General features: G+C 42.3%; 1 protein-coding gene across 4 annotated transcripts; it reads right to left on the reverse strand.

The window, feature by feature from the left end:
- Window positions 1-240: 240 nt before the first annotated feature.
- LOC110502905 (NADPH oxidase organizer 1-like) lies at window positions 241-7,198 on the reverse strand. Of its 4 annotated transcripts, none has more exons than XM_021581249.3 (8): window positions 7,035-7,198; window positions 6,799-6,879; window positions 6,485-6,557; window positions 6,077-6,260; window positions 5,638-5,831; window positions 5,334-5,447; window positions 2,059-2,176; window positions 241-1,592 (listed from the first exon to the last, which is right to left on the reverse strand). In XM_021581249.3, the coding sequence occupies exons 1-8, from the start codon at window positions 7,107-7,109 to the stop codon at window positions 836-838; spliced, it is 1,596 nt and encodes a 531-aa protein (XP_021436924.3). In that variant the 5' UTR covers window positions 7,110-7,198; the 3' UTR covers window positions 241-835. The 4 variants fall into 4 exon arrangements, with proteins under 4 accessions (XP_021436924.3, XP_090073578.1, XP_090073579.1 ...); XM_090217452.1 differs by having other exon boundaries at window positions 6,799-6,889; window positions 7,035-7,181; XM_090217453.1 differs by lacking the exon at window positions 6,799-6,879 and having other exon boundaries at window positions 7,035-7,181.
- Between the last annotated feature and the right edge of the window lie 7,829 nt (window positions 7,199-15,027).

Genomic DNA, 15,027 nt, shown 5'->3' on the forward strand with positions numbered 1-15,027 from the left:
AACATCTTGACCATATTTTGTTATAATCTCCACCCGGCACAGCCAGAAGAGGACTGGCCACCCCACATAGCCTGGTTCCTCTCTAGGTTTCTTCCTAGGTTTTGGCCTTTCTAGGGAGTTTTTCCTAGCCACCGTGCTTCTTCACCTGCATTGCTTGCTGTTTGGGGTTTTAGGCTGGGTTTCTGTACAGCACTTTGAGATATCAGCTGATGTACGAAGGGCTATATAAAATACATTTGATTGATTGATTGATTGTTTAATGCACACTATATTAGTTAGACATGCATATAAGGCATACAGACAGTAATGGTAAATAGTTACAGTAAAATTCCAGTATGGAATAACAGTGACTTCAGACACCAATAGAAGTATGAAATGTAGGCTACAACAAACAAACCAGTCATTGGTCAACTACAAACAAACCAGTCATTGGTCAACTACAAACAAACCAGTCATTGGTGAACTACAAAGGGGTAGATCTAAAGCGGATGAGACTTTGCACATCTGAAAAAGTACTTTGTCACCTAACTTTTAAGTTACTGAATAAAGAACAGAAGTACAATATGTTTCCTTCCCATCTTAACTCTGATTATGGATAAAAGGCCTGTCAAGAGTTTTTTATTTGACAGGTACATTTACTCACATAAAAATTGTTGGAGGGAGTCATAGTTAGTGTAGCATACAGCAGGCGTTCTTATGCTAATTTAACCATAGTCTCATGAGCCATTCTCAAAGTATTGCGCTACATGTAAAGTCGATCACGAGAGACGAGTTTCAACATAACCCCAAAACCAGCACTCCCCACGGCTCCCCATGACCTTGTCTCCCACTTCCCCTACCACTGCTGCCAACCTTTCTCGTGGGTCTGGATGGGGTCCTGCAGGGAGAACTCCCCCCTGGAGGCCAGGGCAGCCTTGCGGGTCATGGTGGTACACCGAGTCAGGATCTCATGGGCTCTGGGTCGCGTGGGCACCCTGGGGGCAGTGGTGGGCATCTTACAGGACCCAGCCTCAGGCCTGGAGCTGGAGGAGAGGCTCTCATCTGGGCGGCTGCGGCCACTATTCCTCTCCCCTGGCTCGGGTGAGGACTTGGTGCTGTGTGGGGGGCTTAGGGGGTCCTCCTCACTGGAGGAATATGCCCTGATACTCCGGCCCAGAGACTCAATGCCTGACGAGCTGAAGTCAGAGATGGAAGACTCTGCCCCGCTGATGGTGCTCTTGCGGATTGCTGGATTCGGCTTTGACTCCAGGTCTTCTCTCTCTCTTTGGGATGGAGGGACGGCCATGCCGAGACGGGTCTCAGACAGGAGCTCCAGAGAGCGGGTCTTTTGGAGATGGGGAGCCCGGTACGGATTACCCCTGGGCTCGGTGGTATGCTCCTTAAGCTCTGTCTCCTCATACATGGTGGCTGGGTAGCGGTTGCTAGATTGGCTTCCACCACTTGATGCCAGGTTGAGAATAGAGCTGTTCATGTGGGTTGCCTGATTGAGAGAGGAGCTGTGCAGCTTCCTCTGCAGGGTGTGGAGGCCAGAACGTGGGTTGTTGTAAGGCTGCAGGTACATGGAGGGAACATAGCCCATCCTTCCATTATACCTGGAGAGAAAAGAGCTGCATCACTCAGAGTTCGAATAGTTTGTTTTTTTACAGGACATCTTGAGGTCATGACTTTCATGTCTTTGCTTAACAGAATATTAATCATTTATCAAAAGGAACCACTAACAGGTGATTGGTCATCCCTACTCTCTTCACTGTTGTTCGTTACCAAATAACACTGTAAGAAAACCATGGGATGTCACTATGACATTTTATTTCAGGTATTAACTTTTGGTGGCCAGCCAAGTAGGAGCTCCCTGTTCACATAAACTATAATCACTTTTGGAGTGACAATGCATTCAAACGTTCCTCCCACATACTTGCTGTCACACTATTGTAGCCAAGAAAATTAGAGGTTGCCTTGTATCACATACCAGACAAGTAAATGCAGTTTTGGTTGCTTTGTCTGTGTAGCATTCTGAGAGGCAGACAGGCAGACTGATAGTCAGGTTACATGTTGACATACCCGATGAACCACCATCCGTCATCTGATTTCCTCAGCACCTCTACCACAGAGCCAATAGGAACAGGCACCTCGTCATTATTGTTAGTGGAGTAACTCCTCACTGCACAGTAGAGAGTTCCTGAGGGACAAACCAGGAAGCTTGTTAAAACAACAAAAGAGATTCCGTTCTACAACACCATCAGCAGTAGTCCTTCTAGGAATTTATACAGTGCCTTTAGGAGTATTCACAACCCTTTACTTTTTTCACATAAGTTTTTCAGAATAAAAGTGAAAAGCTCTTAGAGACTTAACAAGAAAGACTCACAGCTGTAATCGCCACAAAAGGTGCTTCAACAAAGTACTGTTTCAGGGGTGTGAATAATCATGTAAATTAGATATTTCTATATTTCATTTTCAAGCAAAAATATATATATATACAGTGCCAGTTAAAAGTTTGGACACACCTACTCATTCAAGGGTTTTTCTTTCTACTATTTTGTACATTGTAGAATAATAGTGAAGACATCAAAACTATGAAATAACACATATGGAATCATGTAGTAACCAAAAAAGTTTTCATATTTTAGAGTCTTCAAAGTAGCCACCCTTGCATTGATGACAGCTTTGCACATTCTTGGCATTCTCTCAACCAGCTTCACCTGGAATGCTTTTCAACAGTCTTGAAGGAGTTCCCACATATGCTGAGCACTTGTTGCCTGCTTTTCCTTCTCTCTGCAGTCCAACTCATCCCAAAACATCTCAATTGAGTTATGGTCGGGTGATTGTGAAGGCCAGGTCATCTGATGCAACACTCCATTACTCTCCTTCTTGGTCAAATAGTCCTTACACAGCCTGGAGGTGTGTTGGGTCATTGTCCTGTTGAAAAATGAATGATAGTCCCACTAAGCGCAAACCAGATGGGATGGCGTATCGCTGCAGAATGCTGTGGTAGCAATGCTCGTTAAGTGTGTCTTGAATTCTAAATAAATCACTGACAGTGTCACCAGCATAGCACCCCCACACCATCACACCTCCTCCTCAATGCTTCACAGTGGGAACCACACATGCAGAGATCATCCGTTCACCTACTCTGTGTCTCAAAAGACACGGCAGTTGGAACCAAAAATCTCATATTTTGACTTATCAGACCTAAGGACAGATTTCCACCGGTCTAATGTCCATTGCTCAAGTTTCTTGGCCCAAGCAAATCTCTTCTTCCTATCTGAGAAATACGACTGTTTTTTTGACAACACAAGGCTGCCACAGGGATGATGAAAACAGCCACCTGTCAGAAGATGCTTGGACTCGTTCACCTTGTTATGACTCTATACTTGTAATGAAAGGTCAGGTTTCGGTCAAACCCACTTGTGAGCTTTCAATTGCTGACAAGATGGTTGCTGCTGTCAGGGGGAGGATAGATTAATTAAAATGTTGTTGCCAGGGAAAGTCACGGAAGGGGAACAGGGGAGGCTTTATGAGTTACAGGATGTCTTAGACACTTTGCAGAACCTGGGGAGTGTCACGACTCCCACCGAAGGTGGCTCCTCTTTCTGTTCGGGCGGCGCTCGGCGGTCGTCGTCACCGGTCTACTAGCTGCCACCGATCCCTTTTCCCTTTTCTGTTGGTTTTGTCTTATTGGTTACACCTGTTTCTTGTTTAGGTTTTTAGTTGGGCTATTTAAGCCGGTAAGGCCCACCTGCTCTTTGTACGGGCTTATTTTCTCCTCTGTGTTTGTGTGTGGTAGTGCGTTTCAGTTTTGTTTTTCCTTCGGACTGGTTATTTCCTGGTTTTGGGCGGGTCGTTTATGTGTGCCCTGTATTGGTCTGTACTATTTTCTCTGTGCTGGAGATTAAAGTATTGTTCTGTACCTTCTGCCTCCTGCTCCTGACTCCGCACCCACTACGCCTAAGTGTTCTGTACCTTCTGCCTCCTGCTCCTGACTCCGCACCCACTACGCCTAAGTGCGTCACAGGGAGAGCTATCATATACTGTACTCTGTAACAACTTCTACCTACAATTGTTTACTAAAGGAGAATTTTAATACTTGAACAAAGAGTCTGTGTTTCCTTTCTACTACCAATATATATACGTTTGATAACTATATAGAACTGATTATCTTTTGAAGAAATTGATCAATGGTGTCATTTAGTGGTGGTTTCTTTGCAGCAATTTGACCACGGAGGCCTGATTCACACACTCTCCTCTGAACAGTTGATGTGTCTGTTACTTGACCTCTGTGAAGCATTTATTTGGGCTGCAATCTGAGGTGCAGTTAACTCTAATGAATGTATCCTCTGCAGCAGAGGTAACTCTGGGTCTTCCTTTCCTGTGGCAGTCATCATGAGAGCCAGTTTCATCATAGCTCTCGATGGTTTTTGCAACTGCAATTGAATAAACTTTAAAAGTTATTTAAGTTTTCCAGATTGACTGACCTTCATGTCTTAAAGTAATGATGGACTGTTGTTTTTCTTTGCTTATTTGAGCTGTTCTTGCCATAATATGGACTTGGGCTTTTACCAAATAGGACTGTCTTCTGTATACCAAACCTACATTGTCACAACACAACTGATTGGCTCAAATGAATTGACGTGGAAAAAAACGCCACAAATGAACTTTAAATAAGGCACACCTGTCAATTGAAATGCTTTTCAATTCAAACTACAGTGTCGAGAGTCAAACTTTTGACTGGTACTGTATATGTTTTCACTTTGTCAGTATGGGGTACTGTGTGTAAATGGGTGAGAAAAATCTATTTAATCCACATTGTATTTTTTTTTTTAACTAGGCAGGTCAGTTAAGAACAAATTCTTATTTACAATGACAGCCTACAGTGGGTTAACTGCCTTGTTCAGGGGCAGAAGGACAGACTTTCACCTTGTCAGCTCAGGGACTTGATCCAGCGACCTTTCTGTTACTGGCCAAACACTAACTACTAGGACACCTACCGCCCCAAACAGAACAAAATGTGAAATAAGACAGAGGTGTGAAAATATTCTGATGACACTGTAGATAGTGGATTCTGACAAATCTCAAAACCATGACAGAACATCTTGTAATGCCATATTGTAATCTGTAATACATTCTCAGTCTGTCATTCTCTACTTTGTTGGGATGAGGGTGTTTTATCTAGCTTAGGACTGCCCCCTAGTGTTTGGCTGGCTGTGGAATGTTCAAACTACTATGGTTTCACCTTGTGCCAACTGCAATCCATAGTAGGCCTAGTATATTAAACAAACTGTGATCAAGTTTGGACTGTGGAAAGGATATGCATTAATATACCATATGAAGTATCTCACCCCCCAAGGGAATTCCATTCATTTCATCTTCATCCTCCTCTGCCTCACACATCTCCAGGTAGGGAGCAGGGAACCAGGCCAACTGTTTGTCCTCGTTCTCCACCAGCCACCAGCCTGAATGAACACACACAGATCGAGACAGAGAAAGTCTTAATTAGACTAGTCTTCATTTCCATGTTTCTCCACACAAAGCTTGAAAGTGGAGCCTATCCCAGGTTAACAGTGTAAGGAGAAATTAAATGTGGGCTAACCTACGTTTAAATACAGGTAAATAAAAGTAAACTATATTAAGGAGGACTCTAACCTGCCGGGTCTTTGATGAGCACGTCCAGCCTCTCATCCAAGGCCACTTTAAAGGGCCTGTTCTTAGTGTCCTTGGTGTTGTAGGGCCCCACACAGCGGTAAGACTGGCTAACAAAGGCGTGTGTCCTATTGCCCACGCTCAGACGCTGCCCGCTCATGTTCCCCACCCCCTCCTTCGATGGCAGCATCATGATGCTGTGGAGAGGAGACAAATGCTAACGATAACATACAGTACCTGCTGGACGTTTTCTTTAAGTTTACATGAGAAGAGCAGAGTGCTAGGCTCATAAAAGATTGTTGCCATGTAGTAAGTAGATGCTCTCATCCAGTACGTTAATCTACAATTTAATTATTAGTGTAGTGAAATAAGAATGCTGAAACAATAAAAAAATATATTTAAAAAAAAGAGGCTGAAACGAGGAATGTTTGTATGTGTTTACCTGTTCTTGGTGAAGTCTGCCTGCAGGTCGTGGTCTTTGGGCATGAAAAACAGAGTGACCTCTGAACTGCGGGTCACGGAGGGGTCACACCTGAGCAGGTCGTTGCAGTAGTTCTCCAGTAAGTTCATCCGACGCATCAACCAACAAGGACCCTTCTCCTGGATCTTTCTCCTCATAGCTGTGGCTGAGAGAAGACAACAATTAGTAAGGTCCGAACTCAGTATTCACAGTGAAAGAAAAAAACGTATTCCCTCTTTTTGAATTGTTGAGGTTTCACTTTTTCATTGAGGCAGGAAGAAGAACAACATGAATGTGATGAGGAAGTGAGACAGCAAAGTGACGAAGCAGAGTTTAAATAGTTTGGGAGTAGATTGTGAGGCAAAGATGAGACTGAGGTTGTTGACTTACCTCTGAATTTGGGAATCACTCTGTCTCTCTTGCGGAAAGGATTCTCAAGGAAAAACCTCTTCTTCAATTGTCTCTGTTGAAATAAGAGGAGGGATATCACATATCCTCTGATAAAGATGTATCAATCACTTTTAATTGTTACATTTATTTTGTCATTTAGGAGACACTTATCCAGAGCAACTTACAGGAACAATTAGGGTTGAGTGCCTGCTCAAGGGCATGTATACATATTGTTCACCTATTGGCCCAACGCCCTTAACCGGTCGGCAAATTGACGCTCCTTTATTGATATACAGGTTCAATTTAAAACTTACATGAAACTCCTTCAAATCTAGGAATGATCTGTAGACAATGACTTCACTCTCATCAGACCACAGTATGGAGATCATAAACATCTGTAGAAAACTTGAAATTATATTATTTTAGAAAACTAAAAATTTAACAGATACAAATTAGGAAACATTTTTAAATTTACCAATTTATATACACAAAAAATGGAATACACACACACACACACACTCTACGCTTATTCATTTCTATAGTGGTTTACCTTGACTTGAAATGCCTCTCTATATATCACTCCAATAATCTGGGCACTAGTGGCATAGCGCATCTGGTCTCCCATGTCTGAGTTTATTCTAATCTAATTTTGAGTTGATGATCTACTCTTTCTCTCAAGCCTCTTGCTTTCATCTCTGTCTGCTCGACTTGTTTAGTACAATTTATACTTTAGGAGAAGAGGCGGAGTCGGTAGGCACTTATGCAACTATATCGTCACGTGGTGCTTTTTACCTGGCTGTGGGCTGTGGGCTGTGGGCTGTGGGCTGTGGGCTAAAGCGAATAAATGTCTTGTCGCTTTCAATAGATTTTTTTTTAATTGGTCAATTCATCCATCCAGTCCACCAACCACAACAATCAATTCCAAAAGAAACAGTGGATAGTCATTTATCAAGTTAAATGGTTTGGTCATGGGTAGGCACCAGGCTTACATTTACTTATCCATTGATTGTAGGCATACCAAGTAGCCTACTACGAACTTGCAAAATGTGAATTAATTCTACCTTACACCTAGCTGGCAAGATATCTTCAGAGAGTGTTAGTTAACACCTGCTAGGTGTTGGTGGCACTGAAGAAGCACAGTAGGTAGCAACATAGACAGTGTCGAGAACCTGTTTTGTGAATAGGATGGGATGATGAATCACATGTTGTTGACATTAAACCTGTTTTTGGCTGCTATTACCTGTGTGTGTGCATGCAACATACACACACACACACACACACACACACACACAGTTGTTATTGTCCAATGCGAATTTGTTTTAAATTACTCAACGGCTCATCAGAGGTTAAAAATCTACTAGTGCCAGCCTTCTCCATGAGTAGGCCTAATGCCTGATGCACACACCTCAGAGGTTAAATAGTAGTGATATTGATGCTATTATACACAGTTTTATTTTAGGCATTTCATTTAGAAGCGCAATGTAAATGTGCCGATCCAGCGCAAAACAGTACTGGCGACCTAAAGCCTATCGCCATTTGTGCGCAGATTTTTGTCCGCAAACTATAGATTATGTATTTAGATGTGGTGCAGTTGTAGTGAGCTCCTCTCTATGCAACCTGGCCTCAGCGCCATTCATTGCATTTGAAATGTTACATTACATTGCAAATTGAATAGTAGTTGTAGGCTACAATATCATAAGAATTAGAGGAAGTATCATACCTCTTACCCAGTCTTACAATATCGTATGAGTTCAATGACATACCCTAAATTATTATAATATCGTATCATATGAGTTGGATGACATCTTGTAATTTATCATAATATCATATGAGTTTGATGACATACCGTAACTTGTCATAACTGTGAGAGACGGAATCTAAAACAAAAATCCAGAAAATCACACTGATTTTTAAGTAATTATTTAGCATTTTATTGCATGACATAAGTATTTGATCACCTACCAACCAGTAAGAATTCCGGCTCTCACAGACCTGTTTGTTTTTCTTTAAGAAGTCCTCCTGTTCTCCACTCATTACCTGTATTAACGGCACCTGTTTGAACTCGTTACCTGTATAAAAGACACCTGTCCACACACTCAATCAAACAGACTCCAACCTCTCCACAATTGCCAAGACCAGAGAGCTGTGTAAGGACATCAGGGATAAAATTGTAGACCTGCACAAGGCTGGGATGGGCTACAGGACAATAGGCAAGCAGCTTGGTGAGAAGGCAACAACTGTTGGCGCAATTATTAGAAAATGGAAGAAGTTCAAGATGACGGTCAATCACCCTCGGTCTGGGGCTCCATGCAAGATCTCACCTCGTGGGGCATCAATGATCATGAGGAAGGTGAGGGATCAGCCCAGAACTACACGGCAGGACCTGGTCAATGACCTGAAGAGAGCTGGGACCACAGTCTCAAAGAAAACCATTAGTAACACACTACGCCGTCATGGATTAAAATCCTGCAGTGCACGCAAGGTCCCCTGGACAAGCCAGCGCATGTCCAGGTCCGTCTGAAGTTTGCCAATGACCGTCTGGATGATCCAGAGGAGGAATGGGAGAAGGTCATGTGGTCTGATGAGACAAAAATAGAGCTTTTTGGTCTAAACACTCGCTGTGTTTGGAGGAAGAAGAAGGATGAGTACAACCCCAAGAACACCATCCCAACCGTGAATCATGGAGGTGGAAACATCATTCTTTGGGGATGCTTTTCTGCAAAGGGGACAGGACGACTGCACCGTATTGAGGGGAGGATGGATGGGTCCATGTATTGCAAGATCTTGGCCAACAACCTCCTTCCCTCAGTAAGAGCATTGAAGATGGGTCGTGGCTGGGTCTTCCAGCATGACAACGACCCGAAACACACAGCCAGGGCAACTAAGGAGTGGCTCCGTAAGAAGCATCTCAAGGTCCTGGAGTGGCCTAGCCAGTCTCCAGACCTGAACCCAATAGAAAATCTTTGGAGGGAGCTGAAAGTCCATATTGCCCAGCGACAGCCCCGAAACCTGAAGGATCTGGAGAAGGTCTGTATGGAGGAGTGGGCCAAAATCCCTGCTGCAGTGTGTGCAAACCTGGTCAAGAACTACAGGAAACGTATGATCTCTGTAATTGCAAACACAGGTTTCTGTACCAAATATTAAGTTCTGCTTTTCTGATGTATCAAATACTTGTGTCATGCAATAAAATGCAAATTAATTCCTTAAAAATCATACAATAAGATTTTCTGGATTTTTGTTTTAGATTCCGTCTCTCACAGTTGAAGTGTACCTATGATAAAAATGACAGCCCTCTACATGCTTTGTAAGTAGGAAAACCTGCAAAATCGGCAGTGTATCAAATACGTGTTCTCCCCACTGTACATACATTTTTTTAAATAGACTAAAGCTATTCCTGGTTTATGTAGTTAAGTAAATCATGTATAAACTTGTTATACATTGAATGTAAATAATACATTGAATAATGTATTTGCCCAGTTCCAACCAGACAGGTTATCTATACAAGCGTCAGCATCTCTGCTCAACAATAGGCAATAGCTTAGGAGGAAGCAGAGCATGGCATAACACTTGGACTGTTACATTTTACCAGCAACTTGTCAGAAAGGCTGATGCATGGCACGTGGAATATCATTCCACTCTCGAACACCAGTAACACATCGGTGAAGCACCTATCCTTTCATTCAGTCAGTTCCAGGAACCTTTCATTTGGGGATGAGTCACTGGAGTCTGTCACTTCCCTTTCCTTGTTGTCTCCTAGAAAAAAAGCTGCAATAGCCTATGTATCCATAGCCATAGAGAATATTACTGTTGTATGGTCTTTACTTAAAAAAAAATAGAAATAATTGCCTATGCCAGCATTGTTATCTTATTTTTAGAACATCATAATGCACTAAAGAGGTAAACTGTGTGTGCAGGCCTTTGGTTTTGTCTGTATCAGGCAAGTGGTTGGCGCTTGCAACACCACAATAGTGGGTTCGATTCCCGGGACCACACATACATCAAATGTATGCACACATGACTGTAAGTCGCTTTGAATAAACACGTCTGATAAATGGAATATATTATATTATTATTATTATATTATGTGCATTTTGACTCTTGATTAAAGAAATTGGCATTGGATACTTCGTCACCCACTTTTGCTGTAAACTGTATAGTGTTGTAACATAATAAATATTGTATTTTACTGTAAGTAAATCTATTCAATCTTATTGTATTGGGAACCAAATATGAAATACCGCTACTTGTTTATAGCCACTTTGTGACTCCTTCGTCTCCAGTGAATGTGTTGATATGTGTCACGTTCGTCGTAAAGAGGAGACCAAGGCGCAGCGTGATATGAATACATGTCCTATATTTAATGAAGAAAGAACACTGAAACAAACACACAAAACAACAAACGAACGTGACGCTATATGATCTAAATGTGCAGACACAGGCAACTAGACATAGACATTGATAATAACCCACGAAATACCCAAAGAAGATGGCTGCCTAAAGATGGTTCCCAATTAGAGACAACGATAAACAGCTGCCTCTAATTGAGAACCAATCTAGGCAACCATAGACATACCTAAACACCTAGATAGTAAACGACCCCATAAACCTACAAAACCCCTAGACAGTACAAAACACAGACATCACCCATGTCACACCCTGACCTAACCAAAACAATAAAGAAAACAAAGAATACTCAGGTCAGGGCGTGACAATATGTAACGTGTTAACTAAGACATAATAACAATAAAACGATGTCTATAAAATATATGTCTGTGTGCGTTTGTGTATGTGTGTGTGAATTGTCGTGGAATATTTCTGATTCAAAGTAGAGAGACTTTTAGATTTCATCAAAACAATCAAACGTTATTATCGATTAAGAATTGCAATAATGAAGCTGGTCATTGACCACCATTAAGTGATTGCTGAGAGCCCATTTAAGCAGGGTTTTCTATACCGCTCTTTATAGAAAAGTACATCCTCCTGAATGTTCATGACAAACAGATTTTTGAATTATACATTGTGCTATCAAGCAACAGACAGCAAGATTTACATTGCGGCAATTTTCTGTCACTAGCTCATTTACGGCTTGTTATACAGGGTTAGCGTCTCAGTTTTGCAATCCTTAACACACAGATACTAATCATTCAATGGAATGCAGGCTGTAGGTTCTATCACCAAGCCATCATAAATCAATTGTTAGCACCAAGCCCCAGAGGTCCAACTCAGTCCCACAGACAGATGATGCAATACTACACATACACTACATTCCTTGTCAATCATAAATTATGCAGCCTTAAAAGACAAGATAATTTTGTCACTTGCTGTCACGCCCTGATGTTAGAGATCCTTATTATTCTCTATGTTTGGTTCGGTCAGGGTGTGACTTGGGTGGGAAAATCTGTTTTTTATTTCTTTGTGTTTTTGGTTGAGTATGGTTCCCAATCAGGGGCAGCTGTCTATTGTTGTCTCTGATTGGGGATCATATATAAGTTGTCATTTTTCTTTTGGGTTTTGTGGGATCTTGTTTTCTGTATAGTTTATTTTTGCCTTACCGAACTGTTGTTCTGGTTTTCTTCTTGGGAAGGAGAGGAGGACCAAAATGCAGCGTGGTTATGGTTGAACATCTTTAGTAAAGATGATAACGTGAACAATATACATATACAAAACAAGAAAAACCAAAACAGTCCTAACTGGTGCAAAACACAGAGACAGGAAACAATCACCCACGAAATACCCAAAGAATATGGCTGCCTAAATATGGTTCCCAATTAGAGACAACTATAAACACCTGCCTCTGATTGAGAACCACTCTAGGCAACCATAGACTTACCTAGAATACTACACTGAACACAACCCCATCAATCTACAAAACCCCTAGACAAGACAAACACATAATCACCCATGTCACACCCTGGCCTAACCAAAATAATAAAGAAAACACAAAATACTAAGGCCATGGCGTGACAACTGTGAGCTTTCGTTTTTGTCATTGTTATTTTTATTTTGGTGTCATCAATAAATGGAACGATGTATGCCTACCACACTGCAACTTGGTCCAGTCATTCCACAAACGAGAGCTCACAAGACGAAGTAAAATGCATGAGCACTAGTGTCAGGGTCATTTAAATTTGGTTTACTTTTTAAAGCCTTTTTTAATCTCAATATAAAATCATTTCTGGGTAACAATTTAGTACCTGAAGCTTTCCACCTTCCCCACTGTGGTCCCGTCAATGTGGATAGGAGTGTGCTTCCCTCTGCTGTTTCCTGAAGTCCACAATCAGCTCCTTCCTTTTTTTGACGTTGAGAGATAGGTAATTTTTCTGGTCCCACTCTTCCAGGATCCTCACCTCCTCCCTGTAGGCTGTCTCGTCATTGTTGGTAATCAGGCCTACTACTGTTGTGTCGTCTGCAAACTTGATGATTGAGTTGGAGTTGTGAGTGGCCACGCAGTCATGGGTGAACAGGGAGTACAGGAGGGGGCTGAGTACACACACTTGTGTGGCCCATGTGTTGAGTATCAGCGAAGTGGAGGTGATGTTTCCTACCTTCACCACCTGAGGGGCGGCCTGTCAGGAAGTCCAGGACTCAGTTAAACAGGGTGGGGTTCAGACCCAGGGCCCCGAGCTTAATGATGAGCTTGGAGGGTACTATGGTGTTGAAGGCTGAACTATAGTCAATGAACAGCATTCTGATGTAGGTATTCCTCTTGTCAAGAAGGGATAGGAAGAGTCTTGGTGTTTCAAAACTTCTTCCATTTAAGAATGATGGAAGCCACTGTGTTCTTGGGGAGCGTCAATGCTGCAGACATTTTTTGGTACCCTTTCCCAGATCTACAGTGGGGCAAAAAAGTATTTAGTCAGCCGCCAATTGTGCAAGTTATCCTACTTTAAAAGATGAGAGAGGCCTGTAATTTATCATAGGTACTATGACAGACAAAATTAGAAGAAAATGTTTAATTAATTTATTTGCAAATTATGGTAGAACACTTTTGTTATTGACCAAATACTTTTTTAGCTCAATACTTTTATATACCCTTTGTTGGCAATGACAGAGGTCAAATGTTTTCTGTAAGTCTTCACAAGGTTTTCACACACTGTTGCTGGTATTTTGGCCCATTCCTCCATGCAGATCTCCTCTAGGGCTGTTGGGGCTGTTGCTGAGCAACACGGACTTTCAACTGCCTCCAAAGATTTATGGGGTTGAGATCTGGAGACTGGCTAGGCCACTCCAGGACCTTGAAATGCTTCTTATGAAGCCACTCCTTCGTTGCCCGGGCGGTGTGTTTGGGATCATTGTCATGCTGAAAGACCCAGCCACGTTTCATCTTCAATGCCCTTGCTGATGGAAGGAGGTTTTCACTCAAAATATCACGATACATGGCCCCATTCATTCTTTCCTTTACACGGATCAGTCGTCCTGGTCCCTTTGCAGAAAAACAGCCCCAAAGCAGGATGTTTCCACCTCCATGCTTCACAGTAGGTATGGTGTTCTTTGGATGCAACTCAGCATTCTTTGTCCTCCAAACACGACGAGTTGAGTTTTTACCAAAAAGTTATATTTTGGTTTCATCTGACCATATGACATTCTCCCAATCTTCTTCTGGATCATCCAAATGCTCTCTAGCAAACCTCAGACGGGCCTGGACATGTACTGGCTTAAGCAGGGGGACACGTCTGGCACTGCAGGATTTGGGTCCCTGGCGGCTTAGTGTGTTACTGATGGTAGGCTTTGTTACTTTGGTCCCAGCTCTCTGCAGGTCATTCACTAGGTCCCCCCGTGTGGTTCTGGGATTTTTGCTCACTGTTCTTGTGATCATTTTGACCCCTTGTAATCTTGCGTGGAGCCCCAGATTGAGGGAGATTATCAGTGGTCTTGTATGTCTTCCATTTCCTAATAATTGCTCCCACAGTTGATTTCTTCAAACCGAGCTGCTTACCTATTGCAGATTCAGTCTTCCCAGCCTGGTGCAGGTCTACAATTTTGTTTCTGGTGTCCTTTGACACCTCTTTGGTCTTGGCCATAGTGGAGTTTGGAGTGTGACTGTTTGAGGTTGTGGACAGGTGTCTTTTATACTGATAACAAGTTCAAACAGGTGCCATTAATACAGGTAACGAGTGGAGGACAGAGGAGCCTCAAGAAGAAGTTACAGGTCTGTGAGTCAGAAATCTTGCTTGTTTGTAGTTGACCAAATACTTATTTTCCACCATAATTTGCAAATAAATTCATTAAAAATCCTACAATGTGATTTTCTAGATTTTTTTCTTCTCATTTTGTCTGTCATAGTTGAAGTGTACCTATGATGAAAATTACAGTCCTCTAATCTTTTTAAGTGGGAGTACTTGCACAATTGGTGGCTGACTAAATACTTTTTTGCCCCACTGTATGCCTCGACACAATCCTGTTTCGGATCTCTACGGACAATTTCTTCTACCTCATGCCTTGGTTTTTGCTCTGACATGAAACTGTCAAGTTTTGGGCTCCTGAGTGGCGCAGTGGTCTAAATGTAAGAGGTGTCACTGCAGTACCTTGTTCAAATCCAGGCT

Source organism: Oncorhynchus mykiss, chromosome 23 (assembly GCF_057628025.1).
Source record: "Oncorhynchus mykiss isolate SJ-2025 chromosome 23, ASM5762802v1, whole genome shotgun sequence".
NCBI lineage: Eukaryota > Metazoa > Chordata > Actinopteri > Salmoniformes > Salmonidae > Oncorhynchus > Oncorhynchus mykiss.

Coding starts and splice junctions, on each gene's coding strand:
- LOC110502905 (XM_021581249.3), bottom strand. CDS start 7,109: ATGGGAGACCAGATGCGCTATGCCACTAGTGCCCAGATTATTGGAGTG. Junction 6,558..6,798: donor TAGATTTGAAGGAGTTTCAT/GTAAGTTTTAAA, acceptor TTATTTCAACAG/AGACAATTGAAGAAGAGGTT. Junction 2,177..5,333: donor GAATGGAATTCCCTTGGGGG/GTGAGATACTTC, acceptor TTTGTCCCTCAG/GAACTCTCTACTGTGCAGTG.